The 21,423-nt window shown below is 51.3% G+C and overlaps 1 protein-coding gene and 1 long non-coding RNA gene across 7 annotated transcripts in view; both read right to left on the bottom strand.

Moving 5' to 3' along the window:
* Window positions 1–1,250: 1,250 nt before the first annotated feature.
* LOC129215761 (uncharacterized) lies at window positions 1,251–6,019 on the bottom strand. 2 transcript variants are annotated; one of them, XR_008580086.1, is made up of 4 exons: window positions 5,890–6,019; window positions 5,548–5,702; window positions 2,135–2,350; window positions 1,251–1,790 (listed from the first exon to the last, which is right to left on the bottom strand). It is a non-coding gene; the product is annotated as an uncharacterized LOC129215761 (long non-coding RNA). The 2 variants fall into 2 exon arrangements; XR_008580085.1 differs by lacking the exon at window positions 2,135–2,350.
* A 2,055-nt stretch (window positions 6,020–8,074) lies between these two features.
* The window catches only part of CCDC30 (coiled-coil domain containing 30), a 38,962-nt gene continuing 25,613 nt past the window's right edge, over window positions 8,075–21,423 (bottom strand). For 3 of the 5 annotated variants that reach the window (XM_054849502.1, XM_054849501.1, XM_054849506.1), the window contains 12 exons: window positions 20,298–20,455; window positions 19,065–19,242; window positions 17,465–17,638; window positions 16,929–17,138; window positions 16,115–16,272; window positions 15,429–15,576; window positions 14,808–14,929; window positions 13,590–13,731; window positions 12,926–13,062; window positions 12,705–12,810; window positions 9,345–9,406; window positions 8,075–8,625 (listed from right to left, as the gene is read on the bottom strand). In XM_054849502.1, the coding sequence (XP_054705477.1) occupies window positions 8,412–8,625; window positions 9,345–9,406; window positions 12,705–12,810; window positions 12,926–13,062; window positions 13,590–13,731; window positions 14,808–14,929; window positions 15,429–15,576; window positions 16,115–16,272; window positions 16,929–17,138; window positions 17,465–17,638; window positions 19,065–19,242; window positions 20,298–20,455 (1,809 nt within the window). In that variant the 3' untranslated portion in view covers window positions 8,075–8,411. The remainder of the gene's footprint in view (window positions 8,626–9,344; window positions 9,407–12,704; window positions 12,811–12,925; window positions 13,063–13,589; window positions 13,732–14,807; window positions 14,930–15,428; window positions 15,577–16,114; window positions 16,273–16,928; window positions 17,139–17,464; window positions 17,639–19,064; window positions 19,243–20,297; window positions 20,456–21,423) is intronic. The other 2 variants (XM_054849503.1, XM_054849504.1) reach the window with 2 other exon arrangements.

A 21,423-nucleotide genomic window follows, 5' to 3' on the forward strand; every position in this document is an offset into this window, starting at 1 on the left:
CCCCTCTGCTCCACTCTGGTGAGACCCTCCTACAGTATTGCGTACAGCTCTGAGGTCCCCAGGATAAGAAGGACATGGAGCTGTTGGAGCGAGTCCAGAGGAGGCCATGAAGATGATGTGAGGGCTGGAGCACCTCTGCCATGGAGACAGGCTGAGAGAGTTGGGGTTGTTCAGCCTGGAGAAGAGAAGGCTCCGGGGAGACCTTAGAGCCCCTTCCAGTCCCTGAAGGGGCTCCAGGAAAGCTGGAGAGGGGCTGGTGACAAGGGCAGGGAGTGACAGGCCAAGGGGGAATGGCCTGAAGCTGCAGGAGGGGAGATGGAGATGAGATCTGAGGAAGAGATTCTTGCCTGTGAGGGTGCTGAGGCCCTGGCACAGGTTGCCCAGAGAAGCTGTGGCTGCCCCTGGCTCCCTGGCAGTGTTCAAGGCCAGGCTGGATGGGGCTTTGGGCAACTTGGTCTGTGGAGGGTGTCCCTGCCCATGGCAAAGGGGGGGTTGGAAGTCCCTTCCAAATCCAAACTATTCTATGATTCCATAGTATTTAAATTTCTTTGAGAGGTAACTTCTAATTTCTAGGTCAACCAAATAATGCTTTTTGGAGCATTTTCTTTCTGCCTGCACACATGCCAATTGCCATGTACTCCCACACAGAGCTTTTGATCACCGCGATGAGTTCTAGATGCAGCTTGTCCCAGCCCCCCAGTAGAAGCTCATTGCCACCACTGCTCCCGGAGGACACGGGCCCCCCCTGCGCCCTCCTGCCCCACAGGAACCGCCAGATCCTCTTCATGGCCCAGCAGGAATGGGCACTGCACCGCCTCGCCTCACCTCACCTCTCCCCGGGGAGCGGCGGCAGGCAGGACTTGGCGGGCGCTGCCGAGTTCCAGACGCGAACAGAGGAGCTGAGCCCTGAGCTGGGGCACCCATCACCTCTCGCCTCCTGTATCGGCGGTACCCGCACTACCTGGAGGGGAGAAGAGTCCCGCCGCAGTAGGTGGGGACAGCCCAGAGCCATCTCCTCCCCATCGCGGCCGGCACTTCCTCGCTGCGGCTTTGGTGTCGAGGCTGCTGCTTCCCTGGAGCCACCTCTGCTGAAGGCTGCCAGAGGCTGCCCTTCCGTCGTGTTGCTCTTCCTTCGTTTCCACTCTGTCCTGTGGTGCTTTGGGGCAAACGGCCTTGAACGTTGTCGATGCTCCTGCTGGGTCTCCGTCTGCGTTGCTGCCGCTGCAGGCAGGGAGAGGCGATGGGCACTGGCGTGTCAGAGCTACCCCCTAAGAGCACGTCTGCAGTCAAAAGGGATCTGTTCAGTGCCTTGCCTTTGGGTTAGACTCTTCTTCTGAAGCGGGGATTAAGAAGAGGCCCAAGGAACGGCAGCCTCAAGGGGCCTGATGCTTTTCTTGGCTTCCCCGTGGGCTGAGGGGGTGAGCGCCGAGTGCTCTGTCGGAGGCTGAAGTCTGGATTCGGGGCCCCCTTGCCAGTACCCGGTGGAGACAGAGGATGGGGATGGGCTGGGAGCTGGGACTCGGGAAATGAGAGAGGGTCCCAGGTGGAGTCACCCGGGGTAAAGCCTTAAATGCTACATGCGTGCACGCAAGGACTCTTCCCTCCAGGTCAGGCAAATAATGCTATTTGGAGCTTTTTATTTCTGCCAGTTGCCGTGCGGTCTCCTCCTGCATGCTCCATGCTCTCTCCAGGTCCCGTTTCAGAACTCTAATTGTCTGCATCAGTGGTTCTTTCCAAGAGGTGTCAGTGGTCTTGATCTCTTCTCTTCTGGCTTGAGCGGCTGCCTGTGTCTAAAGCAGAGGGTGCAACTTCAGGAAACAGGAAGAGAAAGACAACGCCCAGCCCTCTCAAAAAAACCTGCTCTTGCTGCCATTTTTATATTTTAACAGCCTACAACGCTATATGGAGGAGGATGAGGAGAAGGCTGCGTATTCTTCAGGCACACGGGTCCCATGACGCGCACAGCAGCACTTTGATGCAGCCTTCTGCAGCTCCCCAGCTTCCCTACAGGAAAGCCAAACCCACCGCACTAACAAAGAGAACTAGATGCCCAAGACAAAACACCTAAAAGCCATGACCGCAGCCACAAGTGAACGCAACGCCGACTACACGTACAAATGGTCCGGGAACTGACCTGCAGACGTGGAGTGAGACCATGCATCTCTCCGTCTGCTTCTGGCGCTCGCTGCTCCCACTCTTCTCCATACAGCGCTGTTGTGGCATGACCCTCCTCAGGAGTCGCCAAGCGATGTGGCAGAAGAGCCGCCAGCTCTCGCAGCTCCTGATTTCTAGCTTTGAGCTGCAGAGATATTTCGGACTCCAACTCCAGCTGCGCGGAGAGCTCACACAGCTGTACGTGGGGAAAAAACAATCTGCCTTAGGCTCTCTGGGGCCGACAACCTCTGTGAAACTCCAGCAAATGTATGGACCGCGATCGTGGCTGTTATCCATCCTCTGCGTTTGCATTTCAGCCCAGGGAAAAGCCCCTTGGATGTCTGAACGTAAGCACGCCTTTCAGGCCCTTGCTGACAAGGCCGCTGCAGCTTCCATCCGTCCCTCCCTCCCAAAACGGCACCACGGCAAAGGCCCTCGTCTCCTTCTACAGCATCAGAAGGCCCCCGTGCCTGTGAAGATGCTCTTTTGCATTTCATGGCATTCCCTGCATTTCCTTTTGCTTCCATCGCACTCCTGTTCTGCCCCGTTCCTTCTCATACCCACACCCCTGTGCTAATGCCAGGGGCGGGCAGCGTGGCGGGAGGAGACCAGAGGTTCAAGGCCTTACTTTCAGAGGGAGGGTGAAGCCTGGCTTACGAGGCAAAGGCAAACCAAAGGTTACTTTCCTTCCCCCAAAAACACCACTGCCAGGGAACTAGACGCCATCTTTGTGCGGAGGCCAAGAGAAGAAAAAACCGCGCAAAGAAAGCAGCCCGGCCCAGAGACGTTTGGGAGCGCGTGGCTTGCGATATCGCACCGTGGCCACAACCTTTGGATGGTGTCGGAAGAGTCTGGAAAGCGCACAGCTGCTTCGTTCTTCCCCACCCAGGTGCTGCCCCCAACCCCCACTGCTTTGCCCCTCAGCCTCGACACAAGCTCCCTGAAGAGCCGGCTGAGTTTTACAGGGCGAGAGGGGAGGAGGCAGGAGCTAAAAGCACCCTGCGGTCTGGACAACAATTGTTAAGGATGTCGAAGCTCGTCACGGCCTCAGACAAATCTCTCCTGCATTCGTTCCCAGACTATTTTCTTCTCTCCTGGTCCGTGAAGGAAAGGAACAGCTTCCTATATGCTAACACATTGACAGACTCGGTATACCTTGGCCTTAGCCTTGTCCAAGTCCTCTTGCAAGACGGAGTTTTCTTGCTTCAGGTAATCCCGTTGGCGTGTGCAAGCTTTCAGCGAACCTTCTGCTGTCAACAGCTTTCTGAAAGCATCGGCGAGCTCTCCTTGCAGCTGTGCCACTGTTCTCTAGGGCAACAACGTCACAGGAGTGTGAAGAAAGAGGTAAGAAGCCAAAATCTCTATTTTCACTGTCAGCTACTCGTTAGTTCATATACCGAGATCACTTTTCTAAGTGCATCGCAAAGCAGATTGTCCACGGGAAGAAGATGGCATCTGCACAGCTGACGATCTCTGCCATCCTTGGCAAGTGAAGACAACTAAAGAAATGTCATCTCTTAAGGAAGATTCCTGTTTCACAGCACGTTCTTCTCAGAAGATGCTGAGGCTGTGCCTTGGCGGGGTCGTGCTTGTTTCTTAAGATAATGCCAAAACCAAATCGGATGCCGATGCAAGCGCTGGAGTTGTCCCGCGGCCCTTTCTCCAGCGATCAGAGGCAAGGCTTCCTATAGCCAACTCTGCGTACCAGCCTTTACGCTCTTCTTCTGCTACGCAAACAAAAACCAATGCATGCCTAAGCATTTCTATGTACATACGTGTCCATAAGCACGTCTGAAGGCTTGCCAGGACCTTCCGCAATTGCCACAAAACCAGGACAAACCAGAACCGACCTGAGTGATGGACTCCCAGGCACGTACCTTGTACCTGGCGACTTTTAGAAGCGCCGGATAGCCTTGCTCCCCTCTAAGGCAGTGCTCACCTCACCTCTTTTCCTACTTTGTCAAAGGCATCACGGCATCACTCACCATTTGTTCCTGGGCGGTCTTGCTCTTCATGTCTTCCAGCTGCTGGCGGAGTAAAAGGTTTTCTCTCTGGAGCTGGGCCAGTTCATTTGCCTGATTCTGGGCCTGATTTAATTCTCTTTCTCTCATTTCTAAAGCCAACGTCTTTTCTGAGAGAGTTTCTTTCAGGTTATCCACTTGCTTTTCCAGCCCGCTCGTCTTTCTTTCGGCTTTCCTCAGCTTCTGATGGAGTGAAAGGTTTTCACTCTGGAGCTGGGCCAGTTGTTGCTGCAGCCGTTCCGCCTTCTCGACGGCATCTTTTCTCTCTTGTTCTTTCTTAAAGTGTAGAGCATACCGCTTCTTTGCCTGCCTATGGGCTTGACTCAATTCTCTTTCTCTCGTGTGTAAAGCCAATGTCTTTTCCTGGAGAGTCTCTTTCAGTTGGCCCATTTCCTTTTCCAGCCTGCTCGCTCTTCTTTCGGCTTTGCTCAGCTGCTGAGACAACCTCTTGTTGGTTTCCATCATGTGAGACACATGCGTATGTATACTGAGCCGATGGTCACGTTCTCTCAGAAACAACTCTAATACCCGATCGCTTCCAGTGCTCAGGCGGGAAGGGCAGGGATCCAGCCCTTCCGTTGGTATTTGGGCTCTGACGTCTTCTGCCTGGTCCAAGTTAAAGAACGCAAACGGACACAACTGAGGAAATCAGCTCGAAACAGGAGATAGTGGCAGCATTTCATCGAACCAGAAGAGGACTGTCACCAACTTGAAGTCAGATGATCAAAGAGTTTTCAACAACTCGGCATGAGACATTATTCATGGAAAAGTCTTATTTGGCTTTAGCATGCAATATAATCCTATAATGAAGATTCCAATTAAAAATCTTTGGGTTTACATACCTCTCCACCAAAGCTCTTGACCTCCTCGGTGGCTTCTTCATCTGCTTGCAACTTAGGCAAGGCGGACTCCAAGTATGCGGCAAGCTCGTCTATATTAAAACCAGATATTTTTGGAACCAGAGTGAGCTAATACAACTCCTTGATGCCTAGAGTGCTTTCCAAATCGTCATGCTTCCAGAGACAATCTTAGCACAAACGCAGGCCGCAAAGCCACGAAATCCTAGCGAGCGCCCTATCAAAATGCGGATTCAAAATCCATCTATTTTCCTGCTTGGAAATTCGTTTCCCCCAGTGTCCGCGCCTTTTCTGTGTGCCAGGGAGATCACTCAAAGTGAGCCCAAACGAGCCCAAAAGGAATCAGTCACTCGAGAATTCTGCTTTCCAGGGACAACGCCTGGCAGTGCATTTTTTGCTGGATCATAAGCAACACCACATCGGCATTTCCAAATTTCCTGCCTCCACGGCAGCCTGCCGAAAGGGCAGGCCACAGGCCTTTTCCCCATCGCCTCCTCCACGCTGGAGAGTCCTACCTGCGCTCCACCAAGTGGGTGAAAGCAGCGTAGCTCCAGCAGCTCCTGCCCCGTGGGGAGTGCTGGATGCTGACACCTCTTTTGCTTGGCCCGGAGCAGATTCTCCGTTGCTTTCCTGCTCCCAGGGGTCCACTGGCCATGCACCGGGACTGTGCCTGGAAAGACAGAAAGCACATCCAGTTGTACACCCTGCTTATGGCAGTAATAACGGCCCCTTCCTATTCCACCTTTCCATATTGACCTCCCTTGAGAACGAGCACCCACAGGCACAAAGCTAAGCCCTGGGGGAGGAAAAAAGCCCAGGAGTCTCCCAAAGAGCACCCGCCTGCCGGGACCCCTTACCTGTCGTCCCTGTCCTGGCACTTGCTGTCGCACTGCTTCACCAGCGGCTGCACTGGGGACAAGTCGCTGGTGGTGGCCTCCCGGCACAGCTCGTCCCGGCCCTCCGGCCGCAGCTCATTGCCACCGCTGCTCCCCGAGGACCCGGGCCCCCGCCGTGCCCTCCTGCCCCACAGGAACCACCAGATCCTCTTCATGGCCCAGCAGAAACGCAGCACCACCGGCACCACCAGCAGTACCAACTTCACCAGCACCACCAGCACCAGCACCACCAGCACAGCACCAGCAGTACGTGCACCAGCACTACCTGCACCAGCAGTACCACCAGCACAGCAGGAATGCAGCACCAGCAGCACCAGCAGGTACTGTGTGTGCAGGGCCTGTGCCAGCACCCCAGGTCTAGTGAATGCGTATGCCGACATCATGAATGGCTCCGTGACATCATAAAGCGCTGGGGGCTGGGCGGGGCCAGGGGAAGAGGTCGGGGGGCGGAGGGGTGCGTGCTCAGAACCTCTGCCACACACAGCCCCAGCGCACTGTGTCCAGGGGCACAGGGGTGCCCGAGGCCACACCTCTCCAAGGCTCCCACCTCCCTGCACGCTCTGCGGACCCACCGTCCTCCTCTCCTCTCCCGGCACCTCCGCAGCGCTCACCTGCATGGGAGACGCATGGGCTCGGCTGAGCAGGCTGTCGCCAGCAAGGCTGCCTGGAAGCACAAGAGATGGTGGCTGGACTCGCCCATCTGCCTTTTTGTGCTTCCTGAGCTCCCGGCGTGAGTTCTGGGGCACCCTGGACCCCTTGGTGTGCCTCTCTCCGCATCCCTGGAGCCCTGAGCGTCCCTCTGAGGGCACCCCAAGCCCCTGGTGTCCATTCCGGGATGCCCCTACACCTTGGTTTGCTTTCTGGTGTGCCCAGTCCCCCCCAAGCGTGCCTTTTGGTGCGCCCGGGACCCCTGTGTGTGCCTCTGGAGTCTCCCCGCACCCCTCAACGTGCCTTCCAGGGTGCACGGCATCTCTGCGTGTGCCTTTCGGTGCACCCAAAATCCCTCGGTGTGCCCTTTGGTGCACCCTGGAGCCCTCTGTCTTTCTGTCAGAAGGCCACCCCAGGCCCCTCAGTCTACATTTTCGGCTGCTCCGAGACCCTTGGTCAGCCTGTTGGGTTCCCCTGCGCTTGTCGATTTGCCCTTTGATGCTCCCACGACCCGTGCCTGTGCTGTTTGGGGTGCCCCCGTCCCCTTAGGGTGACTGTCGCTCTTCTCCAGTGCAGTTGGTGTGCGATTCAGGAGGCCCAGAGGCCCTAAGGATGCCTTTCTGAGCACCCCAATGCCCCTTGGTCTGCATTTCAGGCCACCCCAACTCCTTGGCCTGCCTTTGGCTGCAGGCTTGGCAGTGGAGCAGGAGAGAAGAGAATCACAGGATGGTTTGGGTTGGAAGGGATGTTTAAAGCTCATCTAGTCCAAGCCCCCTGCCACGAGCAGGGACATCTTCAGCTAGATCAGGTCGCTCAGAGCCCCACACCACCTGACCTCGAGTGTTCCCAGGGATGGGGCATCTACCACCTCGCTGGGCAACCTGTACCAGTGCCTCACCCCCCTCAGCATAAAAGGTTTCTCCATTATATCTAGTCTAAATCTACCTTTGTTAATATAACAACTTAATACCAAAAAGGTAGATTTTAGTATAAAAAAATTGTCCTATCGCTACAGGCCCTGCTAAAAAGTTTGTCCCCATCTTTCTTATCAGCCCCCTTTAATTCCCCCCGGCACCTTCTCCAGGCTGAACACCCCCAACTCTCTCAGCCTGTCTTCATAGCAGAGGTGCTCCAGCCCTCTGAGCGTTTTCGTGGCCCTCCGGGCACACTCCAATGCCCTCCAGACTGATTTTTGAGGACCTCTATCCTTCCTGCTCTGAGCACTCAGATTTCTTTGGTTCCCGCTCCTGCAAACTGTGATTCCTAGTCATCCCATGTCCTCCTGAGGATGCACAGATCTCTTCCATTCTCACTCACGTGCATTCAGATCCCTTCTCTCCCCCACAGCTCACACTCTCATCCTTTCTGATCCACCTTGTTTCCTTCTCTGGATGTTCAGATCCCCTCCTTCCTTCTCCACACACACTCCTATTCCACTTCCCTTGTCCCCTCCCTCTCAGCGGGCACGTGGCAGGGAGCGGTCGGGATCAGACAGTGCAGAAGGGAACTTTTCTGAGTTTATTCACAAAGCTTGTAGTTTTTGACTGGACAAGGAGTTCGGGTTCAGGGGGAGATAAGCTTCACCCTAGCCCTCCTCCGCTTCGCTGAATTTATCTACAAATTCCAGCCTCCAGGTGGATCTGAGATGACACACACAGACAGTTGCAGTTAGGGAAGTTAAAAAAAAGCTGTTGAATAATTTCATTGAAATACATCACAGAAATCACCAGGTCAGTCCATTTGGCAATTCCTGCCCTGCAGTCCTTGTCATCCCATGGCAACAGGAGCCCAAAACCTTGCAGTCCAGCTAATATTTTACAAACATATTTCCCCGTTTAGAAGTTCTCGGAGCTGATGCTCTGACTCTCCTCTTGCAGCTGGGAGGCTGTGGTGTCTCCAGGTGAAGCTACATTTAGGTACCCAATCTCAGAAGGTTGAGAGGGGGATAAGCAAAAGGATGAGTCTTGGCTTTCGGCTTCTCCTTCAGGCTTCGTGTCTTGCGTGGCTTTCAGGATGCCGAGAGAGTCTGGCGGTTCTCGCGATGGGAAACTGAAAACAAATTTCCTCTCTTAAGTCATTCTGCAAACTCGATCTGACCCTCGGCCACCTGCACAACCCCAACGCTCCTCCCACCATCTCTGCGAGGCAGTGCAGGGCCATGGTCAATGCCTTTCGCTTGGACTAAGGCTTCGACGCTCTTCCTCCAGACAAGTAGCTGATGGCCCTCGTCTACCCCAGAACATTCTCTGACTTGCAACAGACTATCCGTCACCCTCCATAGCACCCAAAGGCTGCAAGCAAACCCACCACGCTGGGTCTCCAGCAAGCAAAGACCACATCTGCAGAGTCTGTCTGCCTCCCGCATGCCCGTTTTGGCATAGATCGTGCTGCTCCTGGCTATGCAGGTGGAGAAATAGCTCAAGCTCCCTCCTGCCCCATAGCCTGGGACGTGGGTCACAGCTCCGGGCAGCAGTGGTCCTCTAAGCCTCATAACCTCTGGTGTAAAGACAGTCCTCCAAAACCACTGGGCACCAAGCTAATTTCTAAATCCCACAGTGTTCCACAATAGATTTTGAAAAATTTACTTCTCCATCCCATTAGTTTCATGGAGTCGTTTTAATACCATTTTCTCTATAGACAAAAAAAAAAAAAAAAAAAAAAGAGACCCTTGGAGGTGAAACCACAGGGTGGAGCAGCCAGAATGCTCAACTTCTCCCTCACCACATGCAGAGAGGCATTCCCTGCCGCCTCCTCTTACCCCACAGTACCTGGTACGGGGAGATGGCAACACCTTACTCTGGCGTTCAGAGAGGTTAACACTCTTCGAGTCCTGGAAGGAGGAACAGAGATTTTCAAAGGAGGACATGCTTGTCAGACCCCGAATTTCAACATACAACCTTGGTATTCAAAGTCACCCCAGTTCTCCCCATGAACTCCAGCGCCACAGAGGTACCAATCATAGATTTGTCCTTTGGGTCTGAATTTAAACTAGAAAACAAACAAACCAAAAAACCCCTAACTAGCACAGGTGAAACAAACAAAGAAATTGGTTGGCTTTCTGGGCTGCAAGCTCATATTGCTGGCTCATGTTGAGTTTCTCCTCCACCAAAACCCCCAAGTCCTTCTCCCCAGGGCTGCTCTCAATCCATTCTCCACCCAGCCTGTAGTTGTGCCTGGGAGTGCCCCAACCCATGTGCAGGACCTTGCACTTGGCCTTGCTGAATACAATGTTTACCTAGGCCCACCTCTCAAGCCTGTCCAGGTCCCTCTGGATGGCATCCCTTCCCTCCAGCGTGTCGACTGCTCCACACAGCTTGGTGTCATCGGTAAACTTGCCGAGGGCGCACGCGATCCCGCTGTCCGAGTCGCCAACAAAGATGTTAGACAGTGCTGGTCCCAACACTGACCCCTGAGGAACACCACTCATCACTGGTCTCCACTTGGACATCGAGCTGTTGACCTCAACTCTTTAGAGTGTGACCATCCAGCCAATTCCTTATCCACTGAGTGGTCCATCCATCAAGCCCATGTCTCTCCAATTTAGAGACAAGGATGTTGTGTGGGACAGCATCAGATGCTTTGCACAAGTCCAGGTAGATGACGTCTGTCGCTCTTCCCTTGTCCGCTAATGCTGTAACCCCATTGTAGAAGGCCACCAAATTTGTCAGGCACGATTTGCCCTCAGTGAAGCCATGTTGGCTGTCACCAATCAGCGCCTTATTTTCCATGTGCCTGAGCATACTTTCCAGGAGGATCTGCTCCATGATCTTTCCAGGCTTCCACAGAGGTGAGGCTGACCGGCCTGTAGTTCCCTGGATCTTCCTTTTTCCCCTGTTTAAAAATGGGGGTTCTGTTTCCCCTTTTCCAGTCAGTGGGAACTTCACCGGACTGCCAGGACTTCTCAGATATGATGGAGAGTGGCTGAGCAACTTCATCCGCCAGTTCCCTCAGGACCTGCGGATGCGTCTCATCAGGTCCCATGGACTTGTGCACCTTCAGGTTCCTTAGATATCCTCAAACCTGATCTTCTCCTACAGTGGGCAGGTCTTCATTCTCCCAGTCCCTGCCTTTGCCTTCTGGGACTTGGGCAGTGTGGCTGGAGCCCTTGCTGGTGAAGACTCGGGCAAAATGTCATTGAGCACCTCAGCCTTCTCCATATCCCAGCTAACCAGGTCTCTTGCCTCATTCCGGAGAGAGCCCACATTTTCCCTCGTCTTCCTTTTATCACTAACATACCTATAGAAGCTTTTCTTGTTGCTCTTGATGTCCCTGGGCAGATTTAATTCTATCAGGGCTTTTGGTTTCCTAACCTGATCCTTGTCTGCTCAGACATTTCCCTGTATTCCTTCCAGACTACCTGCCCTTGCTTCCAGCCTCTGTAGGCTTCCTTTTTGTGTTTGACTTTGTCCAGGAGCTCCTTGTTCATCCATGCAGGCCTCCGGACATTTTTGCCTGACTTCCTCTTTGTTGGCATGCATTGCTCCTGAGCTTGGAGGAGGTGATCACAGAATGGCAGTGGTTGGAAGGGACCTCTGGAGATCATCTAGTCCAATCGCCTGCTAAGGCAGGTTCACCTAGAGCAGGTTGCACAGGATTGCATCCAGGCAGGTTTTGAATCTCTCCAGAGAAGGAGACTCCACAACCTCTCTGCGCAGCCTGTCCCAGTCCTCAGTCACCCTCAGAGGGAAGAAGTTTCTCCTCATATTCAAATGGAACTTTCTGTGTTCCAGTTTGTGTCCATTGCCCCTTGTCCTGTCACTGGGCACCACTGAAAAGAGTCTGGCCCCTTCCTCTAGACATCCATCCTTTAGATATTGATAAGCGTTGATCAGATCCCCTCTCAGTCTTCTCCAGGCTAACCAGCCCCAGCTGTCTCAGCCTTTCCTCATACCAGAGATGCTCCAGGCCCCTCATCATCCTTGCAGTCCTCCACTGGACTCTCCCCAGTAGTTCCCTGTCTGTCTTGAACTGGGGAGCCCAGAACTGGACACAGAACTCCAGATGTGGCCTCACCAGGGCAGAGTAGAGGGGGAGGAGAACCTCCCTCGACCTGCTGGCCACATTCTTCTTAATGCACCCCAGGACACCATTGCCCTTCTTGGACACGAGGTTCACACTGCTGGTCATGGAGAGCTGCTTGTCCACCAGGACTCCCAGGTCCTTCTCCACAGTGCTACTTCCCAGCAGGTCACCCCCAACCTGTACTGGTGCTTGGGGTTGTTCTTTCCTAGGTGCAGGACCCTACACTTGCCCCTGTTGAATTTCATTTGGTTCCTCCCCACCCAACTCTCCAGACTGCTCAGGTCTCTCTGAATGGCAGCAATCCCTGAATACTAGTCAGCTTTCTTGGGCTCCTCTTCCCTCCAGGGCTTTGTCCCATGGTATCTACCAAGCAGCTCCCTGAAGAGCCCAAAGTCTGCTCTCCTGAAGTCCAGGGCAGTGAGCTTGCTGTGTGCCCTCCTCGCTGCCCTGAGGATCTTGAACTCCACTGTTTCATGGTCACTGCAGCCAAGGCTGCCCTTGAGCTTCACATTCCCCACCAGCCCCTTCTTGTTGGTGAGAATAAGGTCCAATGTGGCACTTCTCCTCGTTGGCTCCTCTGTCGCTTGGAGGAGGAAGTTATCATCAATGCATTCCAGGAACCTCCTGGACTGGATCGCTTGTGCCCTACTGTGTTGTCCCTCCAACAGATATCGGGGTGGTTGAAGTCCCCTGTAAGGACCAGGGCTTGTGAACGTGAGGCTGCTCCTATCTGCCTATAGAGGCCTCATCCGCTCGGTCTCTCTGGTTGGGTGGCCTGTAGCAGATCTCTGCTATGATGTCCCCTGCCCCTGTGCTCCCTTTAATCCTGACCCTTAAGCTCTCGGTGGCTCCTCACCCATCCCCAGGGGAGCTCTATGTACTCCAGCTGGTCCCTGATATAGAGGTGACACCCCCTCCCCTTCTCCCCTGCCTGTCCTTCCATCCCAACGCTCCAGTCATAGGAGCCATCCCACCACATCTCCATGATGCTGATGAGATCACAGCCCTGCCGATGTGCGCGCATCTCTAACCCCTCTTGTTTGTTCCCCGTGCTACGTGCGTTTGCATGGAGGCGTTTCAGTTGGGCCCCGATGGAGCTGACTTACTGGCTGGAGTGGCTGGAATTCCTTTGTGCCGCACTTCAGGTGCTCTCCTGCTGACCTGCGATCCTTCTCCCGGCTCTGCGCATCTGTTGCTGGCACTGGCATCAAACTGGTAGGAGTGAGATGGATTGAGGTTCCTCTCATAGTCATAAAATAGCCATAAAACCAGAGAAGTGCTGGGAAGAGGCAGGCTCTCAGAGCTATGGACATCATTAAGTGCCTACCTGCTCTGCAGGGTGGCAATCGTAGACCGGGTGCTCCAAGGGGTCTCCTCTTGGTCAGTTATCTTCTGGAGGAGCCGTCGTCTTTCCTGGAGTAATTTCTCATTCTCAGCAGTGATCTGTGCAATCAGTGCCTTCCCCTGAGCAGTGTTGCAGAAGGAAATATCAACCAGTGGTTAACACTTTGCTCTTCTCTGTCCTCTGTAAACCTTAGAGCGCTTTAACAAAGGGGTCACCATCAAGCACGGTCACTCCTAGAAGTGATGCACTATTTGATGTAACATACCTCAAAGAGGCTTTTGAGCCACTTCCCAGCAGGAATCTTGCTGAGGCAAAAAAATGATGGAGCTTAGGCAGTTTCTGAATGGGATTCACGGACATGAGTTTCCCCCAAGGGCAAATTTCAGCCAGGAATTTCCCTTTGGCTTTTTGATCCTACAAGGACGGGCTGGTCATTCCTGCTCACAGGGCAGGAGCAACACCTCAGGCAGAGCTCTCCTGTTTAACAGTGCAATCCCGTAGCCTGCAAACCAGCTGTTCCTAAACCTCATTTCTTTTTTTCCTAAACTGCATGCATTTGCGGGGGAAGAAGGGATGCCCCCACAGAAACGCTGTAGCCTGGTCCCTGCGTTCCCTTGCGGTAGAAGCCCTTGATGTGTTCTCTCACCTTTTCCACTTGGAGCTTTGACTCACTGAGCTCATTTTCAAGCTGTTTGATTCTGCCGTCCCTTTGTTTCACCTCATGGATAAAAGTCTCCTTGGCCCTGCGCATCTTGTCTTTGTGGCGGAGCTGCATTTCGTTGTATTTCCTGAGGAGGCAGAGACACAAACATCAGGCTATGAAATTCTTTTGTGTTCTGGGTCAAGAGCAAGGTAGAAGTTGTCCTGTATTTATTCAGGCTCTTCAAAGCCTGAACTGGGAGCCTCAGCCATCTACCCAGCTCCTTTTTGGCTGCACAGCTAAAGGCAGAATGAGCACGCTGACTTTCCAGACTGTGTCTTTCACTAATCAGTTTGGGTTTTTGTTTGTTACAAAGGTTAAGTGTCAACCAAATTGAGGGAAAGGGACCCAAAGCATTGCCAGAACTGATGCCCAGCTTTACAAATCCTTGTGCTCGCCCCTCTCAGCTCTTTATACCAAGCAGGGTGATAAAGTCACCGAAAATTGGAAGGAACGGGGAAAGGGTAAGTTGTTTATTTGGGTGGGGATGTGGGTGGTTAAGGGGAAGTACTTGTGTATGGGGGAAGAAGGCCGAAAAAGAAGAATCCTAAACAGCAAGGGTCAGGTTGCAGAAAGAGCTATTTCAGTGAGCGCTTCTTAGAGCTGCGACACTGGGGTTAAATATTTGTGTCTACTGAGACTGGTGATCGTTGCTCTTCCCCTCAAACTCATCCCATTCAGGCAGCGCTCTTGTTTATTTTTATCTAGTTGGGATAGAAGGGAAAATAATGTCAAAAAAAAAAGAAAGATAAATCTCTACCATATAACGGACATTTGCCCGTGTTTGCTCAAAACTCAGGACAAAAAGGCTACTGTGCTTTGAATGACATCAAAAGTGCTCTGGGGAGAAACAAGTAGCTCCATGGAGCATCTCTGCCAATGCCAGACCCTAAACAGCAGCACCCACAGCCCTCCCCAGGCACCCATTGTTTTCCGCGCTGCCTTCAGCTGCCAAGGAGAACACGACAGCAGACGTGCGATGCATAACATAATTGCACACAGGGGCATCAGGTTAAGGCAGATCTCTCAGTGCTAAATGCCTTGAACAGGAGAGACAAGAAAGGCTACAGAACAGACAAATCCAGTGGCACTGCCGGCCCATAATTGCAATTCCTGGGCAGGTTTTTTTTGTGTCTACACATCCCCTGCTGCTGCAGTCATTACCTGACATACAGGTCCTTCTGGTTCAAGAGACGGACTCCTTCCTCATAAAGGGCTTTGTTTTCCTCCTTCAGCAGTGAAAGTTGCTCTGAAAGCTTCTGGTTCTCCTTCTGACACTGGAGGTGCTGGAAAACATCTATTTCTTATTTGTGTGTGTGTGTGTCCCCTCAGCTGTAGGGGTCCCTCTGCCTCCTTTTGCTCTGGTCTCCAAAGCTGGGAGTGTGGATTTCTGTGCTGCTGGGGGGGTTGTAGGCTTCAATAGGGCAGAGGGAGGCAATGCATCCTCCCAACAGCGGACTCCGCCAAAAATTTTCCTGCAAAAAGCTCTGTGCTCTGCAAGAAAAGGGGATGGCCTCTTCCCCCCCTCTCTTCAAGTCCTCCTTCTCTGCCCTCAGAGCTGCATCCCCAGGAAACCTACATGAGATGGGACGGTGCTTTTCCTCCAGCTCCTGTTTAAATCAGTGGGATCTGCAAGGGCTCGGAACCTGGCTGGATTTGACCCTATTTCAGCAGTTCCCAGGTACACATTACACACTGGGATGGTCCCATTTCCCCCTAGAGCTCAGTGGTCTGCTCTGGAGTCCATCACTTGGGTGATGGGGACCCATCCATGCTGCAGCTCACCTCACTCGAGTCAGTTTTCCTCTCATCTTCTAGGACGTGCAGAGTCTTGGCCTGCAGCTCCACGTGCATCTTGGCCAGCGACGCCTCCGTCTCCCGCGAATGCCGGAGCTGCTGCCGCAGTTCCTCCACCTGCTGCTCCAGGAGCTTCCTAAAAGCATGTTGGTGTGACAGTGAGACGCCGACGTGGAAGCCAGCCCGCAACGTGCCACCGTGAATTCAAGGCTGGCAGGGGATCTAAAAACATCACACTGCTCTGCACCTGCCCTGGGCAACATCGAGGGTAGAAAGAAATCAGTACAGCCTGGTTGTCCCCATGTCCCAGTGGCACATGAAAGGGTGTGTGATGTATCTGGGATCGTCATCCCAGCTGCACAAGACAGGGGACTGCCGGCATCTTTTGGTAAACCAAATCACTGGGCTGGCAGGAGGGGCCACGCACCTTCCGAGGCAGCTGAAGTCTCCAAAAATCTTTTAAATCTCAAAGAGGGAATCCTGTGGAGCTCTGCCAGGGACTCTGGCAGGTCAAAAGGAGAGACAGGAGGTAAAACCAGTGGTGCAGCGACTCCTTGAGCCCACCTCGGGCCAGCCATGGAGCTGCAGGCGGGAGCTGCAGGCTGGCACGGCAGCGTTTGCTGGCACACACCTCCCCTCCGCACACGGCACTGGCCTTACCCAGCTCTGGGTACCTTTTCAGCTGCTCCTCGTGAAGTTCTTGCTGCACACGAGCTTCATTTTCTCGGGCCTCCTTTAATTCCTCCTCTAGTAGTTTCTTGTCTGAAACACGGGCCTCTGCCAGCAGGAGTTGGTGTTGTGAATCTTTTAGCTTTTGCTGGAGTTTTGAAATCTCGGATTAAAAGTGGACACAGATTGAGCTTTCTGAATTTATAGGCCAGTTAACTGAATCCAAGGGATTCCCTTGGATCCCTCAGTATCTGAGTCACGGGAACAAAAGATTTGCTTGCTTCTACTCAAAAGCACTTCTGCATGTCTGCGTCAAAGCCCATCAAAAGTAAAACCTTTCCAACGGCTCCCAGCTTTTGGGTCAGATACTATGTCATGAGTTAGCAACAATCCTTTTTGCACCTAAATTGATCCTGCACACTTCAAAACCAAATCCAACGATTAGTGCAGGAACATGGCAGAATGGAAAACACAAGCTTTTGCAGTTTACCTGATAGCAAACAGCAGCAAATCTCCTTGGCAGGAACATGATCTGGGCTCCCTGTGCTTGCCAGCCCTACTACCAGTATTTTCAGAGATAACGAGCTTTAGAGAAAGGAGTTGAGCCATCAGATTTGCCTTCTATTGCCTTGATTTTGCTCCCACTAACAACAGACATTTTTCCTAAAATATTTAGCCAAGTGATTGCAAAATGGACTAGCAAAACGAACTTCAGGGAACCGATTCATGAGCTGCCAGTGCTTCTTGTTCCTGAACCGTGGCTGCACAAAACTGCTAAAAACATCCCTCCTGTTAACTTAGTTCACGCTGATGAGTTACCTTTTTTTGTGCTTCGCATACTTTAGATTTCTCCTGCGCAAGTTTCTCTTGCAGACTGCTCTGCAGTTTATCAGCCTGGGAGCACTTCAAGAGCTCTTGTTCAAGTTCTTTGACCTTCTGCTGGCTTTTTTCCCACTGTGCTGAGAGAGAGGAGCATGTTTCAGTTGTGTCCGAGAGTTTTGCCCGGGCTTGCTTCAGCTCAGCTTTGACCTGAATTTCAAAAGAAGAAAAACATCAAGTTTGCACTTCAAGGGATATCATCTGAAATGTCCTGATTAGGAAAAAGTCAACAGGATTACCAGAGAGTGAATAGGAATCAAAGAGAAATACAGGGAGCAAGTAGAGCACACACAAAGTTTTATTTGGAGGCAGTGCAATTTCCATGAAGCTCAGACAGAGCACGCTTGAAAGCCCCGGGTGCTGTACGGTCAAGTGCAAACGAGGCCCAGTCTGCCAAAATCAGCACCTCAAACCTCCCATAGCTTGTGAAATGATGTGATGCTCTCTTTAAGCTGTTCTCCCTGCTCTGTTCCTACCTTGGTGCATTCCTGTTGGAGCAAGAGATTTTGCTTTTGTAAGTCAACGTTCTTCTCCCTTTCGTATCTAAGCTCCCTCTCGGCTGAGCTGCACAAGTTCTGAACGCGACGCAAGTCCTGCCGCAGTTGCTGCAATTTTTCCTCCTGCTGCTGGAATCTCTCATCAGACAGACTCTGCAGGAACAACAAAACGAGAAAGGTTCCATGGAAGTTAACTTCAAGGAAAGATAAAGACTGGTAAATAAAAAAGGTAGAGGGACACCCGTAGCATTTAAAAGCATTTAAATAGGAAGATGGGTAAAAAGCCAGGCAAACATTTCTTCTGTCCCCACACTACGTCCTGCTCCCTACCCTGTCCATCCCCTCAGAGACGCCGATACAACTCCTGAGGCTGAGGGAGAAGATGCAATAACCCGGATGAGGGAACAAATCCTTGTTAAAACCTGTCAAACAAAAGCAAAACCACCTGGGTTGCTCTGAACTCTTGTGCCAGAGTCTCACTAAGGCAACTAAGCAGGAGCAGCACATCCAGCCGCAGCTCCCAGAGGTGGCAGGAACAAAGCAAGTCCTGGCAATGGAGAGGAACAGACACGCTGGCATGGTGCAACAGCAGCCTGGACACCATGAGGTGGTCACCAACGGTCTATGATGGCTTTCAGAAGATAATTGAGCTCTTGGGTTCACCCATCTTCTTGCAAGTGCCTTGCACCAAACATGGGAAGGACTTTTAGCCTGTGTACACCAAATCCCTTCTTCCCAGCATCGCTTTCAGCCATCTGTCGATCTGCATTCCCGCTTTGCATCTTCGCCCTCTGCTCTCGGGACCAGATGAAATCTAGTGAAGACCAAGCTTCCCTTCTCAGATAAATCCCCAGATACATTCCCAAGCTGGGAATTCTTGATCCAGCACTGTGGGATCTCAGTTGTCCTCAAGATCAGTTAGGTTTTGTGGGGTTTTTCCCCACCTGGTTCTATCAGGATCCTCTTCAGCATCCCCTTTACACCCTGTATCTTGCTTTGGTCTGCTCTAACTGTACAGATTTGCTGCTTCTTGGTATCAGCACGACTGATCCTCCCCCTTCTACTCCCACACCTGCCTACAGGCCACCCTGTCCTCTCTCTTCCAAATTCTTCATATAATCCTTGCTCCTCCTCAGACTCCCTGTCCTGGGGACACAAGGGCAAGACTTGTGGGAATAGCAAGCCAGCTCTATTTCTCACACTCCAAAAATGAGCTGAGAAAGAGCTCCAAAAGCTTTAAAACATCATTTCAGGACTGTATAACTTATTTCTTTCATGTGCACTAAGGGGGCCATTCGGTCTGTCCAAGTTCCCACTACATCCAAAAACACAATGGAAGGAAATTATGACATTCATAATTTCTAAACATTTTCCCCAAGGAAATCAGTCAGCCTCATCTCCCTTCTGTGTGCTAACACTACAGGACTGGCTTCCAGTCCACTTTAATTAGGTTTTGCCACTAAACTACTGAAAAAAAGAAGTACGGCGCAGATGGCAAAGCTGCCCATACCTGTTTAATGCTCCTGTCTAAACTGACTGCAGAGCTCTGAGACACGAGAAACCTGTTCTGTCTACGCACCATGCCTTGATTCATCCTCAAAGTTTCTTCAAGCATGCTGCCGTCCTGCTCCCGGGTAGTCAGGATATCTTGTTTCAGCTGGGCAATTTCTTCCAGTAACAACCGTTTTTCTTCATTGCTGTCTTTTAGCTGCTTTTCTAGCTCCTCCCTCTTCTTGTTGCTTTCTAGTAATTCAGAACTCGAAGGAGAAATAGTAAAGGAGAGAGATAACTATACACATCCAAGAGAAACCACCCGCTGAAGAGGAAAAACTCGGGATACAAGAGTCCAGAGGAACACTCAAGGCAACAACTCAAGTATCTCAGGAGGCCCCAAAGGGGATTTAATCCTGGGTCTGGCAGTTCTGGGCAAGGGTCAGTCTCCTCTGGACACTGACCCACAAAAGAACGCATGTCCAAAGGTTCAGCTCTCAGTCATTCACGAGCAGGTTAACTGCTGGCCAAGAAAACGCTCGCCTGGGGCCACGGGCGCTGGTCTGCACTCACAAGCAGCAGAGAAGCACTCACCATATAGAAGTATGGGCTCAGGTCTCCCGCTTATTCACCAAGCTGTGACTTATCTCAATCCAAAGTACATGTCCATATAAGCTAACTTACCTGTCTTACCCTGGTTTTATTTTATCTCAGTACCTTGTTACCCAGATAACTGAGCTGACTAACTTATGCTGGATGTAATCCAAGCTTTTCCTTACTACTGTGAACCTGAGCATGGATGCTCCAACTCCAAATTTGTATTGATCAATTGAAAAAGTCAGGAGTCAGGGGGACCTGTAAAAGGTTTAAATTACAACCTTGCTGCCTGCTGACATCTGCCCTCCAAGGACAACCAAAACCCACAGCAGGATGTATATCATCAGCTGCTGCACCAGCTCCCCAAGGAGCCCTAGCCCACAATGGGAGCTCTTTGGGACCACGTTCATCCAAATACTACCTCACTCCAGGAGAAGAAGCCTCCTCCCTATGGACAACTCTCACTTATGTTGTTCAGAATCTGGAATAGCAGCATTAAAAAAAAAAAAAAAAAAGGTATGGTTCTGACTAATCACAGCATCATTAAGGGAAATGCTTATTCACCAAAACCTCTACAGAGAGACGATTTCCCGATAAGGAAGACACAAAGCTGCTGTGCCTATTTTTGCCAACAGCAGCACTACAGGGATTTTTAAAAGACTAAAAAAAAATCAGTCAGGAAAGATAAGGAGCAGAAAGTACCACAGGCCTTGTTAAGGTTTACCAGAGCAGTTCTTGTTCATCCCTCAAGTTTTTGATCTGTTCTTCCAAAAATACTACTTTAGCCATCTGTTCTTCATATGTCTGTTCATCTGTACATAGATCTTCAAGTTTCTGCTCAAGTTTGTTAATCTTTTCTCTTTCTTCTAGGAGCTCAGAGACCTGTAAGGTCAGAAAACACCACGACTTTGATTTTCTTTGGTCTCACGGAAACCTTTTGAGCAGTACAAGGCAACCTGTGGACTCCATCAAGACATGGCTTGTGGTTCCGTAGCTAAATTATTGTAGTTCTTCACCCTTGAAGAGACACGTGCAAGTCCTTGTTTTCTACATGGGAAGTAGCTGTGTGTAAACTATCCTCAAATCACATTTCTTTATTTGATTTCATCCTTCTGTTGCCCATCTGTAGTTCTCAGGGCTTTATATCATGCATCCTATTTCTTTACAAAACTAACAACTCTTGGAAAAACAGGAAGAGTACTAGGTATGTATTCAGCAGCCTCACACAGAGAGTGTTCTCCAGCCAAGTCAGCCCAAAACAACTTTCTGCTCTCCACTTTCAACATCACCTAAGACATGGAGAGAAGATGCCAAGAAAATAAACAGGGTGGAAAAAGAAGGCATAAGGAGCGCATAAGGTCACAGGAACTCCCAGACTGGATCGGAACCAGAATCTGCCTAGTCTAATATCTCCTGCTAAGCAGTGGTGAAACCAAATCCTTCAAAGAAAAATGCTATTAAGCCCACTAAACGGTAGCGATGACTTTGATTCCTAAACCTTTTTAATCAATTGCTCCTCCTGAGTGTATGCTAGTACTAATACTTCAATTCCAGGTCTTATCTACACCAAGATGAATTTATTTACATTTGAGTAATATACTCTGGCAGCTTCTGTCTGCATCAGACACCAGAACAACAGGGATTTCTCTACATTTCTCACCTCTGTATCTAACTGTTATCTTTTTGTAACGGGATACATTAACGAGATGCCTGCTTGCTGATGTTCTTTGGAGACTCAGGAAGTTATTACAATGGCTTGTAAACTCTGATTTGGAGTCAGGCAACCCCTGGTGAGGAAACCACAGGATTTAGCAGATGTAATACATCCCTAACTCAGGAAAAGCTTTCTC

The sequence above is a fragment of the Grus americana genome, chromosome 21 (assembly GCF_028858705.1).
Source record: "Grus americana isolate bGruAme1 chromosome 21, bGruAme1.mat, whole genome shotgun sequence".
NCBI lineage: Eukaryota > Metazoa > Chordata > Aves > Gruiformes > Gruidae > Grus > Grus americana.